Source organism: Macrobrachium nipponense, chromosome 40 (assembly GCF_015104395.2).
Source record: "Macrobrachium nipponense isolate FS-2020 chromosome 40, ASM1510439v2, whole genome shotgun sequence".
In the NCBI taxonomy this organism is placed as follows: domain Eukaryota; kingdom Metazoa; phylum Arthropoda; class Malacostraca; order Decapoda; family Palaemonidae; genus Macrobrachium; species Macrobrachium nipponense.
Window position 1 is genome coordinate 39,879,012 of NC_061101.1, and position 23,739 is coordinate 39,902,750.

At 38.0% G+C, this 23,739-nt stretch overlaps 1 protein-coding gene across 11 annotated transcripts in view; it reads right to left on the minus strand.

Moving 5' to 3' along the window:
• Positions 1-23,739, minus strand: part of LOC135212107 (serine-rich adhesin for platelets-like) — a 640,572-nt gene that overhangs the window by 79,702 nt on the left and 537,131 nt on the right. For 9 of the 11 annotated variants that reach the window (XM_064245493.1, XM_064245502.1, XM_064245501.1 and 6 more), the window contains 2 exons: positions 11,936-12,074; positions 2,979-3,074 (listed from right to left, as the gene is read on the minus strand). In XM_064245493.1, coding sequence (XP_064101563.1) covers positions 2,979-3,074; positions 11,936-12,074 — 235 coding nt within the window. Of the gene's footprint in view, positions 1-2,978; positions 3,075-11,935; positions 12,075-12,456; positions 12,476-19,254; positions 19,427-23,739 lie in introns of those variants that run through there. The other 2 variants (XM_064245497.1, XM_064245499.1) reach the window with 2 other exon arrangements.

The following is a 23,739-nucleotide window of genomic DNA, read 5'->3' on the forward strand; positions in this document are numbered from 1 at the left end:
TAAGTTACTAATGTATGTTTAGGATGTTTTACTATGGTTTGTACACACACCTTAAGAATATGACTAATCTATTAAGTAATAAACGTTAATCAATAAAAGTGATTTAATAAAATCTTAACAGTGCGCTAAAGAGATCTACTTGACATTCTTAACACAAACTGTTTATCATATATTATTAGACCTTCTATAACAGTAATGTAGGGGATCCACAGTGTATCCCATATCTGGTTAAGGACTGACATCTGAAGTTTCTATTCCAGACCCCCATCCCCCCAAAAAAATGTAATTACACAACTGCAGTATATAAATACAGATGCTATGAAATATCTAAACAATGTTGGTTGATAAAGATTCCCAACAACTATTTTGATAATTTGAAATTTAATTTCATCATAACATTTTCTAAAGCAACTGCAAAAATATCACTAGCAAAGCTGTTATGAAGACAACATGACAGCTAGATGGGATTCACACAGACAGTTTCAGGAGACACTAATTTCTGAATACAGTATAATCATGTAATTACAATGATATTTTTCCTTCTCTTTCATGATACAGTAACATTAGTTATGAATCTGAAATCCTCAAAATACAAACAAAAGGTGACTAAAGTATGGTCATTTTTATAACATACATGATGCTCAAACACTACATGTTGTCTACAAACAGTACAGCAATGAGATCAATAATGAAATTTAGCAGCATTTCTCTCTACTACACAATGGAATCCTTTAACTGCTTTATGACAGAGTACAACACTTATCAATCCGAGCATACGAAAATAGCCACTGTAAAGAATGCATATGAAGCATTTGGACAAAACATAAACTCAAAAAGTTAAGAAAAATTTGGTTTTTACTGCTATTAACTTCTATTCCAAATGCTATAACCTAGAATATAAAAGGCACTTCCCTACAATTATATTAATTAAAGTGTTTATCCAGAACTATGCTGAACTGTAATCAAACAATGGACCTTGTACCCAGACAGTGCTATAAATGTATACTATAATATAACAACACTGTTTACACATAAACATCATGTGTCAATAAAAATAATCACCACTTTTACGTTATCAGAAGGAACACATGTTGATCTGTTTACCTAAAAGAATCATTTGATTGTCAATGTGTTCTATTTCACCTAGAAAGCAACCTCCAAAGCACACTAACATTTCCCCAAATTCTGCTACAGTATTCCAATAATTTCACCCTCCAATCTATCTACATTTGAATAGATACTGCCACTGAAAGAGTATGGATGGCTCTCATGAAAACCATGGAAACAAAAATAAGAAGCAAAGCTAAATTTTGGACAAATTCAAAATAATTCTAGTTTTTCAAAGCACATATGAACAACAACTGAAATGGGGACACAAAATCGCTGGTAACTATAGTTTGATGCTACGTCACTGTCACCTTATGTGATAGTTTATTCAGCAAATGAAAAGTCAACAAAGCCTTGAAATCACTGAAAAATAGACATGACATTCCAGGAACTAAATAGACAGTATTCAAAACTTCTCATTTCTGAACCTCACAGTGAGCAGTGTAACTGGAGGCCCTGCAATGCACATAGGTACATAAATATCGACGTTGAGGAAAAAAAATGACAAAAATAAATAGCGGCAAAAAGTCACTTTTAAGTCTTGTCATGAATTGTATGTTTAATTTACTAAAAGATCATGCTTAAGTTGCTAAACAGTAACTGCTGAGGTATTAATGGTAATAACTGGAATTTTAGTGCCCAGAATTAATACAAGAAGATCTGGAAAGAGTATCATTAGTAATGAAACACCTCTCAAGTTAAATTCTGAACTGTATTGATTGATGATCTAATGAGTGTAACAGATGTCAGTTTCAGTACATGGATATAATGAACCTCCATTTTATTGCTGGAGATGAATGATGCAAGATGATATCTGTCAAGTAATAGATATTGAAAAAAAAATAATAATGCTGGAATACTGTGGCTTTAATTAGCCGTCCAAAAGATACCAATTTTCCCAACAGATATTGCTATGATTATCTGATTAGTTAGACTACATTATTGTTGCAATGAAAGTAAAAATCAATGAAAAATTAAATTAATTATATCCTCCTGCCAAATTAATGAACTCCTTCTAAAATAACCTGCAATATCAAACGCAACAAAACACAAAATGGTTTCAGTTGGAATCAAGAGGTACTACTTTATATCAAACAAACTTCACTTTGAATTCAAGAGCAACTTCTTTTGGTTAGGGCTAACTTCAAGTTATAGTGTTAAACCTTTGTCTCTTCTTTAAATTCTATGATAATTGATTAGTATTTGACTTGATGTGAATTCAATGCTGATTTTATATTCACAAAACATCCAATGCTGATTTTATATACACAAAACATCCAAGTTTCTGATGACACTAAATAGCTAATCAATAAATGAAATAAGTTTTCTTAATTTTCCTCAAAATTGCCATCTAAAAAATATATATATTGTACATATATAACCAAATAACGCAAAAACCATGAAAAAATATAAAAAACTTGAAAATTCACAAAACGTCTGTACAAACAAAATGTAGTCTATTGTAAAATAAATTGTTATAGCTGGTTCACTTAAGGTATTTTCTTGGATGAGCCCTGTGCTTACGAGACGTTCGTTTGGCGGCCACGGATTGGCTGGTAATGGGAGGTAGGCAGCTCCCAGCCAATCAGAGGCCGCCAAACCAACGTCTCGTAGGCACAGGGCTCACCCATGAATCTGCCTTAAGTGAACCAGCTATAGTGAATGACGACACACAAATATAAATGCTTCAGGTGCTAAGTGAGGTGACTGAGCGCATCAGTATGAGCGTGACGTGTTGTGACATGAGGCCAGCTAAAGGCACATTATAGTATACTGTTCACTGTAAAGGTGACGTGTGACACGGTCTAGCAAGGTGGAGAGACTGAGGGAGAAAGAGAAGACTACGAAATACAACAGGTCCAATCACCCACCGGTCCGGGCTTGCACGGCGTCTGGGTCCCGATGGACTCTCGAACCACTTTCCGACCATCTTCCTCCTCAGCGACTTCGGTGTTCTGCTTGATTTGCTGTGGAGACAAAACATCAATTATGTAACAATCACTTACATTGTGGAGGCGAGGGTTTGGCTTACAACAACAGCCAGTGTACCTAACACGATGACATGAGGCAACCATAGGTAATACAATACTATACTATTCACACTATAGCACTATTCTTTAAATGATGAGTCTGTAACCATAATAATGACACTAGAAAGCAACCATGAACTTCACTGCGTAGGCTGATATTTAGAATTAAACATAACAATATATATTTCCTAAAAGGAAAACCTCCGTAGTGGAAAAATCAATTTTTAGTACAAAAATATCCTGGAAAAAGAAACAATTGTTGAACTGACGAGCCAACAAAGCAACACAGGTAAAATAATCAACAACAAAAATCAGAAATGAATATATACGCTATTTTTCTAGTTGTAAAAGGTCATTGTTATTTCTAATGCCTACGACACTTTAGCTTGAATTGCCTTTTAATATCAAACGGACGCAATTCGGATGGCGGATCTGAAGGCACGTGAAATGTCACCGAGTTTAATCAGCAAACTCGATTAAATGCTTCCCCCAAATGTCAGGGGTTATGGAGGGGGAGGGGGGCTAGAGACAAGCAAACGAAATTTCGAAAGAGCTCACAAAGGAACACTGTCACCTCTGGTATTCAGGAACTTTCGGTCACTACCTGGATTCACGGAATACGAAACAGCCGCCAAGATGTTTTTACAAATGCAGGAATTAACCTAAAACGTGTTAAAGGGAATGGAAGGAAGTTATACTGAGACATCCAAGGCAAGAACTATACCACAGTGAAGAATAGAGCCACTAATCTAACATGGAACTGACATAGGTATTTTATTCTAAGGAGAATTACAACGTAATAATAATAATAATAATAATAATAATAATAATAATAATAATAATAATAATAATAATAATAATAACAAAGTATGGAAATCAACTACGAGAATCTCTCTATCACTCTCTCTCTCTCTCTCTCTCTCACACACACACACATACCAACGATTTACTTTAACTTTCATGTACTAAAAAATCGCTTGTTGTACAGAGCTAATGGAACATCGCAGATAACATGAAGAAACATCACCAAACATAAAACAATTCATTCATTTAACCAAAACACATCCAAGTAAGGTAATAATAATTGAACTGAGAGGATTAAATATCATTTAATTATAAATCCCAACTGCAATTGGGTAATATATTTGCTATAAAAAAAACCGACCCACAACCCACACACATACACACGATGTGTACAGCAAACCTAAATAGGTACACACAGCATCACCATTAGCGTTTTTACGTCAGTTTCTTTCTCCACAGGATTAGATGTGAAATGAGTTCTCTCCCTCTCCTGTGTCTTGTGCCCTTTCTGCGAGAATCCTCCTCTGACGTCTCTTCTCCGACACAATGTCCCCACCCACCCACCCACCCACCAACACACACACACACACTAAAAAGCACAGGCACGACATCTTTACATTCATTTATTAAAAATCCGAAGCACTTCCGAAACCATTATTAAAAATGCTGAAAAGAAGACAAAAACATGGAAATAATAAATATGAAAGACATAACAGTAAACAACAGCATTTTAACTATAAAAAATAAAGACTACATCGTACATTCTCATGTTAATGTGTGTTTGTGGCTTCCATGCCATTTTCTTTTTTAAGTTTTCTTTTTATAATGACACCCAACAAATGTCGAAGTGTCAAGTAAACAGACAGAAAGATGTTATAGTTGTGCTGCGCCTTTGGGTTCATCTGTTCAGTGAACTTACAGAGACCAACAACAGCAGTCACAAGTACGCAGACCCAGATTCATAGCTCGTGACAGGCTTTTAAAATCTTGTAAATACTGACAACATACTGACTTCCTGCATATATAACGAATAATTTAATTCTGAATTAAATATTCATATATGAAACCTAACAGTTCATCTTTCTTATGTGATCATGAATTTATACCTATTAAACGGTAACCTAGTTGAGAAATAGATCTTTGAACATACATAATACATACATACGGTTACATCTGTGCTATACAAATGTACACGTATTGTTCACAGAAAAGGAATTAGGCTCAGTAAAGCACCCCGAAGAAACGAGAGAGAGAGAGAGAGAGAGACTTTACCCTTAGTGGGTGACAAAACGCAAACATATGGTGCCCACATGTTTGAGGAATCCTGCGAGGATAAGACTGTTTCTTCACATATTACTCGATAATACGAATTATATACAATACGGGGTATGATAACATTCCGTCAGAGAAGACCATCAAAGCATCTTGTTACTAATGAAACGTCCAGATGGCAATCAGTTATGCAATGCTTTGCTCAAGATGGGCATACCCACTTGCAATTAACTCTCATTTTACTAATGATTTAAATGAGATTAATAGCTTCGCCATGGCACAAGCTTCAATGGCTAACATATGAAGAACCTATTAGTGATGTGGACGTTAGATGGATATAAAAAATTACAAGTCGTACATATATATATATATATATATATATATATATATATATATATATATATATATATATATATATATATATATATATATATATATATATATATATATGAATATATGAATTTTTATCACATCAACGAGATTCATATAAATGCATTAAGCTCCAAATATTCTTTAATAACCAATTCGCTCTACCTCGGAATTAATGTGTTTTCATATATGTTAACCGGAGGGGAATTTTCTAGTTGATAATAATTTCGTCTTACCGAGGATTCGAGTCAGCGCACAAGGAGAAATCAAGTTTCTCCTATGTGCGCCGGTTCGAATCCACGAGAGGACGAAATTATGATCAAGTTAAGATCCCCCCTTCGGTTAACATACATGAAAATATATTAATTCCGAGGTAAAGCGAATTGGATATTAGACATTTGTAGCTTAATGCATATAATATAATATATCTATATATATATATAATATATATATATATATATAGATATATATAGATAGATATAATATAATATATATATATATATATATATATATATATATATATATATGAGATACTATATATATATATATATATATATATATATATATATATATATATACGTATATACTATATATATATATATATATATATATATATAGATATATATATATATATATCAGACACAGATATTTAGTAAATAGATATGTATGCATGTATGTATGTGTGTTTGCTCATGTTAAATACAAGGAAATACAAGCATATGTCCCATTTGTACAAACCGTTTGTTGCACTTTCCTGCAGATAAATGCGCGCGTGTCGGTGCACATACACATTCGCACGCGCACAAAATCACGGAGAAACGACTCTCCACCTTTCGTGATGCTCTAGTCTAGTCTATGATGACGCAACAAGGGGGAAAGCGGCAGATATTTTTCCTCTCTGGCTGCTGCACTGTTTTACGAAAGAATGTTGCGAAAAATATTGCTCAGTCTTTTCCTGTTGTAGTTGACTGCTGCTTGGAATGTAACCTCCCCTCTATCCTCGTGGGATGATGGAGTACGAATTCCGCCTTAATCAGAGGGCGCTGTAAAAACCTGCGTTAGGATTTGTTTAGGTAATAGTCCAAGTCACTTAAACATTGTGATGGTTGGTTTGCAAAGCTGTGTGGTCATGGGAGAGGGAGCACACAATTTTCACAAAGCATGACAGTTTTCAATGATCGTTTCCATTAGCTACATACAAAAATAAAAATAAAAAGTCTAGTGTCGTAATATATTAGAAAGAGGTGTCGAACCATTTGCCTACATTATATATAAAGCGAGTGAAAGAAGTGGCCTACATTACATGGAAAGTGAGTGAAAGAAGTTGCCTACATTAAATATAAAGCGAGTGAAATAAGTTGTCTACATTACATAAAAGTGAGTAAAAGAAGTTGCCTACATTATATATAAAGCGAGTGAAAGAAGTTGCCTACATTATATATATAGCGTGTGAAAGAAGTTGCCTAATTACATAGAAAGTGAGAGAAAGAAGTTGCCTACATTAAATATAAAGCGAGAGAAAGAAGTTGCCTACATTATATATAAAGCAAATGAAAGAAGTTACCTACATTATAAAGAAAGCAAGTGATGTAAAGCGAGTGAAAGAAGTTGCCTACATTATATAGAAAGCGAGTGAAAGAAGTTGCCTACATTATATAGAAAGCGAGTGAAAGAGGTTGCCTACATTATACAGAAAGCGAGTGAAAGAAGTTGCCTACATTATACAGAAAGCAAGTGAAAGTAGTTGCCTACATTATATAGAAAGCGAGCGAAAGAGGTTGCCTACATTATACAGAAAGCAAGTGAAAGAAGTTGCCTACATTATATAAAAAGCGAGCGAAAGAAGTTGCCTACATTATACAGAAAGCGAGTGAAAGAAGTTGCCTACATTATATAGAAAGCGAGCGAAAGAGGTTGCCTACATTATACAGAAAGCGAGCAAAAGAGGTTGCCTACATTATACAGAAAGCGAGTGAAAGTAGTTGCCTACATTATATAGAAAGCAAGCGAAAGAGTGCTACATTATATGCGAAGTGAAAGAGGTTGCCTACATTATACAGAAAGCAAGTGAAAGAAGTTGCCTACATTATATAAAAAGCGAGCGAAAGAGGTTGCCTACATTATACAGAAAGCGAGTGAAAGAAGTTGCCTACATTATATAAAAAGCGAGCGAAAGAAGTTGCACATTATTTAACAGAAAGCGAGAAAGAAGTGCCTACATTATATAAAAAGCGAGTGAAAGAAGTGCCTACATTAAACAGAGCGCGAGTTTGAAAGAAGTGCCTACATTATAGCGAGCGAAAGAAGTGCTACATTACACAGAAAGCGAGTGAAAGAAGTTGCCTACATTATACAGAAAGCGAGCGAAAGAAGTTGCCTACATTATACAGAAAGCGAGTGAAAGAAGTTGCCTACATTATACAGAAAGCGAGCGAAAGAAGTTGCCTACATTATACAGAAAGCGAGAGAAAGAAGTTGCCTAAATTATATATAAAGCGAGTGAAAGAAGTACAAAATTACGAAATGAACACGATGAGATGAGATGGGATGAGAACGACCCCTCTGACTGATTCCAAAGCACTTCGAGTCTGAAATGATTGCGAGAATCTCCCTCGAGAATTCGGACACGGGAGCGAGAACCTTCCTTGAGAAATCGCACGCTGGACGGCTACACCACAAACCCAATTTTGCTCAACTGAAAATAAGATCTTCCCATCTCATCACACGAGGAAGAAGTTATTTTACAAATGGTTTCACCCCGATGGGGTAAGGACTGCCTCGTCGCGGCCCTTCTGTTTGCTGCTGTTATGCTCGTAGACAAGGTCTAAACTAGAGGTTATGGATTGGCTATACGCCAACACTGGCTTTCAACTACAGAACATCCAGCAAAAGGTCCTCCTAATTTCAGTTATACAGCATATCATTATAGATTCTGAAGTTTATACTAATTCAAACCATTATCTCTCTCTCACTCAAGCAGCGCCCCACAAGTTTGTGACAGCTCTCGAATAACAAATAGGTTACTGCTTAGTCAATTTCGACCGATTGGATGTTTACGGAAACAAGTGCTTCCCATCCTTTCCTAACCTGGGGTACCATGGTTGTGAGTCAATCGTGTTACCACTAACGCAATGGGGAGAGAGAGAGAGAGAGAGAGAGAGAGAGAGAGAGAGAGAGAGAGAGAGAGAGAGAGAGAGAGAGAGAGAGATTTAATTATATATAAAATATACTGTCAAATTAAAAAACTGTATACAGAGACCGTTTAAATAACAAATGGCTACCTGACTTCAGTGCATACACCAAGAAATGCTACATACTTCGATGTAGAATACGATTACCCAACGGAATTTTCACACCCGGAAGCTCCATGTTTCGTCAAATTTACCTAAGACAAAGTTAGAAAATTCGCAAAATAAGGCATTGTGTCCTCTTCCTAATTTTACTCGGAAAGTGGAACATCCCGACTCAAGATGGTATTCTTCCACAGTCACCGTACATTGGCTATGCAAGATGCATTGAAAGAACGGAGATTTAATTAATGACGGATCTATATCTAAATATTTGCACATATACAGTGCACACGAGCTCCTCAGTGGTGTGGTCAGTTTGGTCTTAACCTGACACCTTGGTGGCCGCGAGTTCAATTCTCGGGCATTCCATGGTGTGGTCAGAGATGTCTATTTCTGGTGTTAGAAGTTCACTCTCGAGGTGGTTCGTAAGTCACGTAAAGCCGTTGGTCCTGTTGCTGAATAACCACTGGTTCCATGCAACGTAAAAACACCATGCAAACAAACTTCAGAATATAAGATTCTTTTATATTTTGAAGTACAGGTTCCCAAATTTAAAAGTATTTTATGTTGTGAAGTATGTTTGCCAAGCCGCCTTTCAAAGAACTAATATAAATGATGCTGGTGCATATTCGCCTAGTTTCAGTGTCATCAGCAGAGATATTTCCATTGTGCAACAAACACCTTCAGAGCAATAAAACACAACGAAAAGAACCGAATTAGACATAAAAAGCCTTATTCATTGAGCATGACGTTGCTCATAATGAATATATTGGGATATTTTCTTTAACAGGAATAATAATTTCGTTAGAGTTGTCGTGAGTAAACCATAACTTGAATATTATGAGCATTATAAAAGAAAAATGAGGCATATCCTTCAGAACTAAAAAAAAAACTTGGTAATAAAAAATTAACGAAGGATTTTCTAGTGTAATCCTTCACTTTGTACTTCGGTCAATCAAATATGTAACGGATAGAAAAGCACTGAGGAAGAATCGCCGAGATCCCTAAAGCAACCTCAATGTTGCTTTATGTCATTTCCGAGCATATTTTGACGTCAAACCTTAGTAACATATGATGCTCTTGTATCAGCGAAACAGGAAGCCTTTCGGCAACACACTCTAGCTCAACTAGCTTAAGAAGACTGAACAGCCACTGTCTTTCCATCTCTGATTCAGGTACAAAACGTAGTCAGGTACTAAATTTTGAAATTTTCAAGCCCTTGCTAAAAAGTGCGAAATCACGGCTGAGATGAGTTTCTTTCAGTACAGTTCTACGAATATGCCGCAATCTAACATGTCACAACTTTTGCAACCTGTGAGAAGCACTTCTAAGCACTTTGCTATACCCTTCCTAGTACTCGTTTTTGAAACTAAATATGATAACGCTGAATTGACTGGCATAAAAACACATATGAACTTAGTCAACTCCGGCACTTTCCAGCTTTATAATGTCTTCTCATGTTTTCATAGTTTTTAAAGGGTAAACCCACTTCAATTTTTAGATATATAGTATCCTAATAAATGATATGTGAGTGTGTGTGTGTGTCCTGCCTACACATATTGTCATAAAATTATTTTTTTTAACGATCTGGCGCGCACTTGTCTGTCACCTGCTAAAAATGGCAAACTAGCCCCATCTGTCAGTCTGACGTCAGAACACGAATGAGAAAATAAACAGAGTAACAAGGCTTATAACGAAGAAGACGAGGGTTCATCTGACGTGTCAGGAACTCTATTCATTTACATACAATCTTCTACAGAACAAAAACAAGAATATGAATCGGGACATGACTTAACAACGTATTTAGGTTTCAAATGCGAAGTCATTAGCCTTAACAAAGATCGGCGTCGGGGGATATAGTGGGTGGACTATGACTATGTTCGAAAGAATAGTTTAGATTACCATCATATCAACCTGACTTTGGTAAAAAGAAAATTTGATTACCATCTACAATATTGTCAGGATCTTCTAAAGTATCATATCTTCATTGGTTATCATTTTCCTTCAAGTCTAAAATAGTTTTGCCTAACTTTATCAAATCTTTCTGGGTGTTCTGGTGTCCTTACTTGGATTCCTTTCTTGTATGCATAAGTCTTATACTGTAAACCTTCCTCGTATTCACGAGTCTTTTACAGTAAACCTCTAAGAAAGTTTTCTTTACATATATTAATGAAATGTTTATTATACCCTTTATTTGATTTACTTCTTTCCTAAATTGTTACTGCTCCTCATAGCGAAGTAGTAGTTATCCGCTTAACTCACAGGTAGACAACCCGAGATCGAATTTCGAGCAGGACGAGGAGGAACGAACGAGCACGTTTCCTAAAATCCTGGACGCCTCTGCGGACATACATAGGAATGGAATGGAATGCACAATTCAAGAGAATGGCCCAGCGCCGGGACCTATGAGGTCATTCAGCTCTGAAAGCAAAATTGAGAGTAAAAAGTTCTGAAGGTGTAACAGGAGGGAAACTTCGCATTTGCACTATGAATTAACTGTTAGGAGAGGGTGGAAAGTAAGATAGGAGAAAGAGAATATGAAAGGAGGGACAATAAAAGGAATCAAAGTGGTTGCTAAGTAAATGCCTTCAATGCACAGTTGATTTATATACTCTTGTGGGCCGCAGAGAACGAAAGAAGATGAGTGTACCGTGCTCAATTTTTGTAATCCATCAAAAGGGGTAGTATGCGTGAATTTCTCTAGTCGCGTCCCCGGATGGTAGTCAGCATGAGGGAGGCTTCTGTATGTATGTTAATTACTAAGGCATCGTGAGAACACTCTTCATATTGCGATTAAGCACATTCGTGCAAGTCCCCGCAAGTTTTCATACTTGGTCGCCCCCTGACTCACGGCCTGACTGACGTGTTCAAAGCCCCTAAGTATAACAAAAATGTGTTACTCCATAACAGGACCCACAAGCTGCCCTCCAAAGTTCTAAGATCTATCCAACTTACGTTTTGTAACCGATTTCGTTTCCTCAAATATGTACACTCAAAAACCCAATCTACTTACTTTCATTGTAAATAGGAGAAAACAACAACAAAAGCGAAAGAAAGCCCTACCTGTAACTTGGCCAAGGGGATGATGTCACAGTTTTGAGGCCGGTGCCACACCGTCTTCTGTGAGGTGGCATTGTAGTAATAAAAACGGGATGTGTTGGTGTCGAATAACTCCCACCACTGGTTGTCATCGAATTTCTTCCTGAAAAGGCACAACACAAAAAAAGAAAGGTTAATTACGTCGAATTTATTATACAGCACACACACAAACACACAAATCATACATACATACACACACACACACACACACACACACACACACACATATATATATATATATATAAATTATACGTATACAATAATATATACATACACACACACACACTGGAACCATCCTTTGTTAGGGGAAACGGCTTAACATTGAAAAATATATACGAACATGTGTGTTTCCTTATCCATACAATCTACTGTATGCGAAGCAAAAAGATGTCATAAAAAATGTCCACATTTAAGCACTTCACTTTCACGTAAAGGGCATTACGATAACCACTCTGAATGTAAAATGACGTTGCAAAATATCATACATTGTACTTCACAAGAAATCCTGAAGAAATAGTCGTTGTTCATATAAAATCCCACGCTACTGCCAGTACCAGACTATTTTTTCTCACGTCTACAAAAGAGCCGGAAAATACGCAAGCACTGAGCGAATGCTGAGCAATCCACCTGCGCACAATGAGCGCATCACATCCTCTTCTTCTTGACTCATGCCCCAGATGCTGAGTCAGCTGATTCATCCCGTCGCAAACTTCACCTTACCTACTAACTGCAAAACATTTCGCCAAAAGCTTATCGTGAGAGATTGGAGAAGAGTTTTTCTGAACTTATATTGATGGGGAAGAGTATGAAGTTCTTTTTTTCTAGAAATCTATCACTGAAGAGACCAAGCGAGAATTAGGCTGATTAACAATGATCATTTTAAGAGGTAGAATCAGAAAAAACATATAACCTCGGGGAAACAATTTCTTAAGCAACAACAACACATACATACAGTATGTAAATTATATATAAAATATGAATTTTTATCCCATCACCTTCATCATATACATGCATGGAGCTACAAATGTCCTTTAATATACGATTCGCTCTACCTCGGAATTAATATATTTTCATAAATATTAAACGAAAGGGAATTTTTTAGTTGATAATAATTTCGTCCTCTCGTGGATTCCAACCAGCTCACAGAGGCGAATTCAGGACTTCAGTGACGTTACCGAGGTAGAGCGAATTGGTTATTAAAGGACAGATGTAGCCTGATGCATATATATATATATATATATATATATATACATATATATATATATATATATATATATCACGCGTGTATATATAAAATATATTATACATATAATATATATATATATATATATATATATATATATATATATATATGCATATATACACGTGTGTTATTAATTCCACAGACGACCTCAATATTACGGAAGGTTTAAAAAGAGGTCCTGTACACGGTGAAATTGTGTTTTTGAAGTGTATGTATGTATGTATGCATGCGTGGGTCACTCGTAGACGCATATATCCACTCATTAGAATAAAGTGACACATATCACCAGTCGTACTCAACTGACCTATTTTAAACTTTACAACTTACTTCAGTTATCAATCAAGCATCACCTTCCAATCACAGTCACAAGACTGGCGATCCCGTAGATGACACGCCAATCTTCGTTATCAACACCTGTGACCGCTGAAAGTGCTGATCCAGTTACACATATGAATAACCAATGTCAACGAACATTATTCAAACTACGTATGCGTGACGTAGGTAAAACGTAATATCACTTCTCTCTGAGACTGAGAATCTTTGTAGAGAGAGAGAGAGAGAGAGAGAGAGAGAGGAGAAGAAGGAGATCTGAGACGAGAGAGGGAGACGAGAGAGAGAGAGAGAGAGGTTTTTTCCATAAAATCCTGTTCGAGAAAAGAAAGAAGGGGCAAAGACATGACATGAAATCAATGACGAGTATATATCACTCTATTCTTCGTAGTTAGGGTAGCTTATCATATCCTCCTATGTCAAGGCTTAGCAATCTACATTACACCAGAAACCTAACCCCTCCCCACCAAGGGCGCCTTATCCAGACCCGAATTTCTCCCAAATCAAATTCGAAACACGCGTAGGCAGTAGTTAAGGTCGTCTCTCGTAAAACTTCCAAGCGAATTCGAACTTGTCCTCTTGTATAATGCTGCTAACAGATAAATAAATAAACAAACAAATAAACAAAAGAAACTTCGAATAATTGAGTGGAAGGCCCATGCTGCTACTTGCGACAGTTGAGTCGGATCAGGTTCCATTTATAGCTGGTTTACGTCGGGGGGGTGGGGGTGGGGGGGGGGGGGGGGGGGGGGGGGGGGGGGGGGGGGGGGGGGGGGGGGGGGGGGGGGGGGGTGGGGGGGGGGGGGGGGGGGTGGGGGGGGGGGGGGGGGTGGGGGTGACCCTACACCAATTGTTCTCAAATCTTGGACTCTGCACCATCTGGTCTTCCAGTGTAGAAATGTTTCTATCCATTTCCTACAATGAAAAATTGTTTTACCGTAGTCATAAATTATTTATATTAATTTCGGCTTAACTTGTCTTTGTTCATTCATTTCATTTCGCCTATCCTCGCTTTCCTTGGGGGCTTGCTATGCAAGCTCATAACTTATTAAGTTGTTCCGCAGCAATTTGTAAAAATGAGATAATAATAATAATAATACAGTCTAATAATATAGACACGAAACGGTCTCTCTTTTATAAGAATACAATCCCTACAATATAGATTCTGTTTGATCTGGCACCATCATCAAAACAGGGAGAGAGAGAGAGAGAGAGAGAGGAGTAAGCAGTTATCTTGGTATGGGCTGGCATCAGATGGGAATAAACAGTTTAGACGTTCGGGCTGTGCCACGTCAAACAAGTAAACCCCGAAGTCAACTAAATCCACGTCCTAAAAACCCGAGAGAGAGAGAGAGAGAGAGAGAGAGAGAGAGAGAGAGAGAGAGAGAGAGAGAGAGAGAGAGAGAGAAGTATGAATAATGGAAATACAACTACGGACAACATACAAAAAACGTAACATGGTCGTTTCGAATAAGTAATACCACATGAAGGCGGCAATGAGAGAGAGAGAGAGAGAGAGAGAGAGATTACTAGCCTTGTGTCTCCATTTTAGTCATGTGAGGGTCACTGACTTTTATGCTATGAGGGATACATACTGTAATGCTCGATGTCCTTCCCTTTCACTGCTATTTGACAGTGCCACAGAGGGCACGAGAGGAATCTTGCAGGATTCCCTAAGCAAATACTAAAGAAGAAGAACGACCAACAAAAACTAAACAAACGTTCAACTTGAACTGTTAACCAGAAACGATACTGACCTCATTACTTGTCGGCGGTTATAAACATTTTACTGCGGTTTTTAAAACATATTTCCCCAGGGGCTCCTTTGGAAATCAAATGAATAATAACATGCCCTTATGCCACACCGTTTATTCTGCAACAACGATGATGGAATATCGCTGTTCACCGACATATAACGGTTTTGCTTCTCTCGACTGAAAACTTTTGAACTATTATTCTTTTTTATTTTGAAAGCAAATCAAAATAGTTTATTTAAAACATTTGTAAGTATTTATTCATTTACCCATTCTTTTTTTCTCTGGGGAAGGGGAACATAAACGAATAACTTCAAATGACAAAATCATATTAACGTAGATATCATTTCCGTGCAAAATATACTTTTGTTTGTGAACTCCAAAGCTGCAGCATACTGTGTGTGTGTGCATTTGTTACTAACAACGCAGGCGACTTGCTTGACCCAAAAACAAATTGAACTCTACTGTAAAATGGCGCCATTTCATTTGTTCCTACAGTAAATAAATATATACGTTATAATGTTGCTCGTACAATGAGTCATCATTGACGAAGCTTACTCACTAACATGAGATCCGTACCAATGTCGAGCGGAGCAGTACAACCGACGACCATCTTTAAGAATGAAAACAGTCTTATTACGCAATAAAATAACAATGCACTACAGGAAAACAGTAAGGTCGGACATTAAACAAGAACCGTTTAGACAAATGTTGAAAGAATAATGTTGAATTAGGAAATCAGAATCCTCCATAGTGATTGTGAGAAGCCAAGCCTCGAGTGTGGCTGAGCGTTGATTGATCAGATGCTCGGCTGGCTAAGGGAATGCATCTAGCAGCCACGGTCGCAAAGATAACTGACGCATGTAAAAGTAAAAGTAATAATACAAATGAAACCGAAGACAGAGATGACTGCTCCTATTTAGCTACGGAGCAATGCAGTCTGAGAAGGGCACTGATCATGGGCATATTTTAGGAAATTTAGAATGGTTCACTGCTGCTAATTATGGCATAATACAACAGATTTCATTGGGTTAATGAATATCACTAAGTATCTACACGTAGATAATTAAGAAAAGTCATAAGCAGATGAATGGAAAAGAGAGAGAAGAGAAGGATGAGAGAGAGAAGAGGAGGAGAGAGGAGGAGGAGAGAGGAGAGAAGAGAGAGAGAGCGAGAGAGAGAGAGAGAGAGAGAGAAGAGAATTGAGAGAGAGAGAGAGAGAGAGAGAGAGAGAGAGAGAGACTTCAAAATGAAAAGCCATTTTGCATACTCAGCAAAGTTAGAGGTGAAAGTCTGTGGATGTCTAGAATCCATCCTCCAAACAAGCTCCTCTCCCTCCCTGGTGAGCAATTATTCATTTGCACCTTCACTTTCTGCCATTATTCTATCCTGTGGCGGAAGGCTCCTTTTGCAAGTTTAGTAGCCTTTCAGGGTTCTTCTATATAAATGCGTACAAACGGTGAATAATAGTGAAATAAATATCGGAATATGAGGTAAACATTGTTTTATGAACCAAAATAATCCAACGGAAATCATTTCTGAAACGTACCCCCATTTATTTTTTTTGGGCAGCATATCCGTTTGTTATAAAACTGAACGGTTATCAAATGTGGCAGATGACAAAATTGAAACCTTTATATCTATCACACTATTTCTATCTCTGTGTCTGCTAAACACCATCCTGTGTTACAAAATCATGGATTTCCTATCACACTATTTCTATCTCTGTGTCTGCTAAACACCATGTGAATAAATTCATGGATTTCCCATCACATCACGGGGGAATTTTTTTTTTTTTTTGGGGGCAATATTTTATTTTATACGGGAAAATCAAATTAGTAGGCAATATCTTTTTAAGCTATGGGTGTGGGGGAATTAAACATTCCAGATGTCCAGTGAGTCCAAACTAGTTTAGATTATAATCTAAAAATGACTTTCTATGCAGTCCGACACTTACACTGAATGAACATTGTGATTTTGGTGTCAGTGGTTATACAGGTGATGTTCGAGGGATTAATAAGTACTAGTGTCCAGGGCGGGATGTAAATGAATTTCAGCAAACCCAAGATCTTTGCTGACTGAACGCATTCACTGTATATGAGCAAGTTTCCTTCAAAATAGCCATAATACCTTTGAATACTGAATTACCTTTTTGCAGAACTGAATCACCTAATGCTAATCTGAACCAATGGATTGCTCATGACGTTCTTAAGCCTGCTTCAGATTCTTCGCTCAGCTACTTCTGGAATATCATTTTCTTCTGAATATATCAGACGAATCCTGGGTATATCTATTTCCGAGACGAACTGCACGAAAGAGTCATTTCCTTTTACTTTTACAGCGAGTCAATCGTATTATTCCGTTTGGACTCTTCCGTGAGTTTTCTTTCAGCAAGGACCTCCCAGTGACTTCCTTATTACCTGAATCCCACGCTTGAGTGAATGCTGTTTGTAGTGCACAGTACGCCACTACTACGTCGTCAAGCTGCTTGGTACCAAAGGTTACAAATTTAATGAGGGTTGCAAAGTCCTTTTAAAACGTTCATGCTTCAATGACAGTGTTTATTTACACCGAGTCTCAAAACTCCACTACAGAAGGTAACACAAGACATCAACATAAAGAAAGTAGAGTGAAACATTTTCACAAGAGGAAGTCATCATAGGTTATCTGCTTTCCGGAAAAGTCAACCGTATGGTTATACTGCCCCCCACCTCTCTCGCTTCATCTCTCTCATCATCTCTCTCTCTCTCTCTCTCTCTCTCTCTCTCTCTCTCTCTCTCTCTGTATGGGTGTGTTCATCCTCGTAACATGGAACCAGTATACCTACAATTAAAAAAAAAAGTTAGAAAAGTTCATGAATACCCTACCGAATGGGACAAGATGCAATGCTCCTAGTCATTTCAGCAACCCCAAAATACATGTAGCAATTCAAACTTGATCGGGAAACCATGTACTATCCACTTCTAAAGGCAAATCTAACGTCCTTGCTTTGAATATACAATGCAAATAACAACCGATTCCACGTAAGGGTAATTCCTACCCTCGGAGGGTAGAGGCCATTGAACAAAATACCTCTCTCTCGGGATATATTATGATGAGGGTAATGTGAATGCCTCACGGAAGACAGCCCGTGTGTCTAATGTTGATAAAATTGATATTTTACTTAATCATTATCGGACCTTCGTGCTACTTACGATTCCTAAATTTTATACATTCTCACAGAAGAGTTATTCTTCTTTTCTATTTTCAAGAAAGAAACTATTTCCTAATGGGTCTTCCAGACTGATGCTGTATCAAATAAAAATTCTTCTGGGTTAGAACTTGCTTTGAGTGAACTTTCCCGACTACAATTTCTGATGACATCGCTTCCCAAGATGGAGGAGGCACTTGGTGGGAAACTTTGTGACGACTGTCCCAGATGGGGATGTTTCATAAGCACTTCTCACTCTCTTCTCGGAATCACAGACGGAAAAGCTTTCTGGGAACTTTCTGGATGACCATCCCGAAAGGAGTTGCTTTTCAGTAAAAATGTTCCCAACTGCAATCGGAGGTCGGCTATGGTCGTGTGAATTTCATTCATAACTATTCCACGCAATCTCTGTTGAGACTCTGTCAGGTCGTCATATAGAAAGAACTCGCTTACCTAATTACAATTCTTTTATTTGAAGTTGTAGCCCAAACCCCACTTTGGCTGTTTTAATCCTTTTGGTTTGATTTGCGGAAAAAAAAAGTTTGGAAAAATCCTTTGATACCGTAAGGACGTCACCATTTATATCCTCCATTATTAAGAATTTTTTTTTTTTTTGCTCCAAGTATCAATTTATGAGAACACTAAGAGTACGATTCCTCGGCATAAGGAACTCTCAGAACATACTATAATGAATAAAAAAAAAGCGTATCTACCAGCACTGTTATCACTGATGCTAATTCACCAGCATCCAGCGAAACCAACTTACATTTTTCACGCCTCGGAAAGACAGGGGAGGGAAATCAGGCAATTCCATATCCACAGACGCTTACACAACGCGAGAGAAAGTGGAAGAAAACGAACGTTTCGAAAAGTCACTGACAAACAATCACTGGCACATATTTATACAAGTGATGCAACGCGCATCTTACTACTACTTCTTCTGTTTTAATCACCACAGCTACCACTGAACAACCCCGCAAGAAGCCTCGGTTTATAAACCCCACTCGGGTCACGGTCTATCACAAATCGCGAGTTCGTGAACGTCGGAGAGCAAAGAGGATTAGATTAAGCCTCCCCCGTGTGGAAGAGGCACAGTTCCCTGGATGCTGCTATCTCTCTCTCTCTCTCTCTCTCTCTCTCTCTCTCTCTCTCTCTCTCACGACACTATAATCATTTTCTCATTTCGCTTAAAATTCTAATGAATAAACTTTTATATTCATCAACGTACACGTTAAAAGCTTTGCAAAAATACCCTGGGTCATTTGTCTCAGAATATTCGTGATATGGGGTCACAGTAGCTGAAAGGCGTCAACACCACACCACCGGCCATGGAATCGGTGTGAGGACGTTACTTCATTTTTTGAGGGGAGGCAGCAGAGGAGAATTCACGAGTTTATTCAATTATTGTTCCTCTTTCTCCGTGTCCTTTGCAGGCCTACAAATGACCAAAACATTTTTGAGTTTCACAGTCTATACCAACAACTTTACCATGTACTATTTCTGTACAATGCATTACTAATAGGTATTAATACGTATACATATTTCTGTAAACAATCTGTAGAAATTATGCGTTGTAAAAACTTATTATTATTACAAAAGACCTATTTATCTTTTGACTCGAAAACACACACACACACACACACACACAAACACACACACACACACACAAGACTTCATTCCACCGGTCGTATATGTTCGGTTTATTGTTGGGAATTATTTGAAGTAGTCTTGTCATCTTAGAGTTTTACTAACGGTGAATTGGGAGATAAGGGTTACTTCAACAGAGTGACATATATATATATCAATATTATTATATATATATATATATATATATATATATAATATATATATATAGTATATATATATATATATATATATATATATATATATATATATATATATATATATATCCTTGGTATTAGCCCGACATTCACCTTTGCTTCTTTTGGTGGGTACACCTCCCAAAAAGCCAGGTCCTAAAGCCGCGGCCTTTCAAGTGTAGTCACACCCTTCTGGCCTCCCGTGTCTGAACCTTGGAAACGATGTTGACGTTGCCCTCGAAATTTCCTATCAGTGCGAGGCTTAAAGGCAGCTCTAATGGCTGTCGAGGCTCATAAGCGCCCGTCAGATGCCTTCTGGGGTTGGTTCCTGTCTCTTCCGAGGGAGGAGGGGTCTAGAGGGGCTTCACCTTCCTTCATTCGCCTCCGTTTCCTCCTCCTCCGCCTCCTCCTCCTCCTTCCTCCTCCTCCTCCTCCTCCTCCTCTTGCAGCAACAGCACCCTCTTCGCGCCCAGTCCCGAGTGACAGAACAGGTGCCAAAACAAAAGCGTTTCATTATTGTCATCGTAATTAAAACGAAGCCAGCGGCAATGAGATTGTCACTCGTTTGCCGATTGGCGGCGGCGGTGGCTGTGTAATTCGGGGTGGGGTAAGGGTATGGAAGGGGGTAGTGGAGGAGGGCGGCTGTCGCTAGGAGAAACAAATGCCTCTCTTCGCTTTGTTTCTTGGTTTCTCTGAGGCGCGCGAATGAAACTTCAATTTGTTTTCAGTCCGAGGATGTTCTTGACAAGACAAGACTTTGACCGATATACATGCAGTGTATTTAGTTACTACCCCATAAATTAGTGAATCATTCATTCTGTCGTCCTCTCTATAGTAACATGAAACTAAGATGTTTATTTTTGTGTACAAAACAAATCAGACTCATTTCAGGAAAATGAAGCCTGAAGGAACAGATCAATATCAAAGCCAACTGTCTAGCAACTAAAGCAGAGCTTCTTTTAAACTAATGTAATTTGCTCCTTTAAACGTAATAGCCTATTGCCGAGTTAGAATTATACGGATTGGACGCTACTTAATTCTGAAATTGACGAAACAAACGGCAGCCATTAGGGGCAAGAAAGACATCTTGGTATAACTGTAAGATATTCATAAAATCATTACAAGAATTTTGACAATCAGTCAAACTTGAGTCAGCACATTTCGAACGCAGAGGAAAACCATTAATAAATCAGAGCCATTATCTTAAATATTTAGCAGGCTAACACATGTAATATTTATTCATGTACCATAAGAAAAAAATAGCCCCGAAAACACTGAAAACTCATAACTGAAGTCACTGTACTTCCTTCTTATAGTTCAACGAGACCTATTGTAAATCACCCTCTTATCCTATGTTTACATTTACCTTTATACCTTTTAAAAGATTAGCTGGTAAACTAACTACATTTGTGAGTTACCGTGACTTACACAACACAGTAATGGTTTATAAATATTAATATCAGAGAGAGAGAGAGAGAGAGAGAGAGAGAGAGAGAGAGAGAGAGAGAGAGAGAGAGAGAGAGAGAGAGAGTGTGTGTGTGTGTGTGTGTTAGAAATACAAATACAGTTATACACGAGCGTTTTCTAGGACATAGTTTAAAGGAACAGTGACCAATTATAATTCACTGAAACCCTGGGAGATCCAAATGCACAGCTAAATATAAATCAATGACGGCCAATTAAACCTTGAGCTCGCAAAAATGAGGATGGCCTGGCCACGTTCCAGGAACTATAATGGGCATGAGTGATATAAACATTGAGCATCGCCCACCACCGATTCCTACCAGCCTACTAACTCTAAACTCTAACACATTTTGACAAATTAGTACTAGTTAGTTTTACATTTTCGCCCTTATCAAATAACCGAGAACAAGTAAGAAATGATTACGAATATTCAGACTGCAATTACACACTGTACAAAAAGAGATGTTTACAATAGGACAAATGTCCCTCTACGAACTAGGTTGGAAAATGTGTCAAACATATTATAAACACAACTGCGCATTAACTTTCGAAAGTCATTCACACTTCCGCAATATTTTCCAAAGTCATCATCGTAAACCAATCATCAGAGAGAGAGAGAGAGAGAGAGAGAGAGAGAGAGAGAGAGAGATGAATATATAAACAACGAAACAAACAGTAACAAATATATAAACAAAGAAATACTCGATAATATGAAAGTGCAAATAGACTTAAACTTGCGTTATCTAAGAGAGAGAGAGAGAGAGAGAGAGAGAGAGAGAGAGAGAGAGAGAGAGAGAGAGAGAGCATTTAAATGAACCCTCACAACTTGACTCAGGAGGTTCTCGACAAGCGCATCAGAAAAAAAGAATCCACGATAAACAAACGCAAGGACAGAGGTGAGACAGCGATGCCCGGATTGAATTACCCTCATCTACAGCGTCATCACTCGAATTATTACTGAGTCTTTCATATAATGACATAAACACTACCTTTATTTCAAATTTCCAGTTATTTATTAGGACTTGTGGAACACAAGTCGCTACTTGCTGGAACTCATTATGAGATTTTAATGCCTCAAATGAAGAGAGAGAGAGAGAGAGAGAGAGAGAGAGAGAGAGAGAGAGAGAGACTGATTGATGAATTATGGCTACTAGAACTGGCGTCACACCATCTAGGTTATTGACGCCAGAGAGAGAGAGAGAGAGAGATAGGAGAAGAGAGAAGAGAGAAGAGAAGAGAGAGAGAGTGAGGAGTGACACAAGGCCGACGCTACATACCTAAATTTCGGCATCTGACATCACAATAACACTAGTAAGGGTTTAGGTAAATATTTCCGCCGGGTAAAACTATGATTTGCTTCATAAAAATGGCACGAAAACCAGTTTAACCTACTTCCTGGCGTCTTATCTCACATGCGTCAGAGAGAGAGAGAGAGAGAGAGAGAGAGAGAGAGAGAGAGAGAGAGAGACTCCTCGCATCCCTCTAATGACATTCCTTCAGCTTGTCTGTTGGTTTAGCCTTGAGCACAGGAGGAAAGTTGCTTTTTGTTTCAAAGGGGAACTTAAACCCAGAGAAACGCAAAAGGGCGCATGCGCCTACTCTCTCTACCTCGGTTGTGCTTGGTTTGACAGATAAAGAAGCTCTGGGTGGAGTGCCACAAGGCTCCCTAAAACAGGCCATTAAAAACTTTACCAAAAGCATCTTCCCTCCTCTTCTCTTTTGATGTAATTCCTTCCTCACACTCTCAGGGGATAGAGTCTCTCTCTCTCTCTCTCTCTCTCTCTCTCTCTCTCTCTCTCTCTCTCTCTCTCTCTCTCTCTGGGGCTTGGTTAGATCCAATGAGACCGTGTTTCCTTTAAACCATCGAGTGCGTCTGTTGACCTAAGCAAACGTGAATTGGGTATCTCGTTGCTGGCAGTTCTGCTGTGAGTCGCAATAAGGGGAGAGAGAGAGAGAGAGAGAGAGAG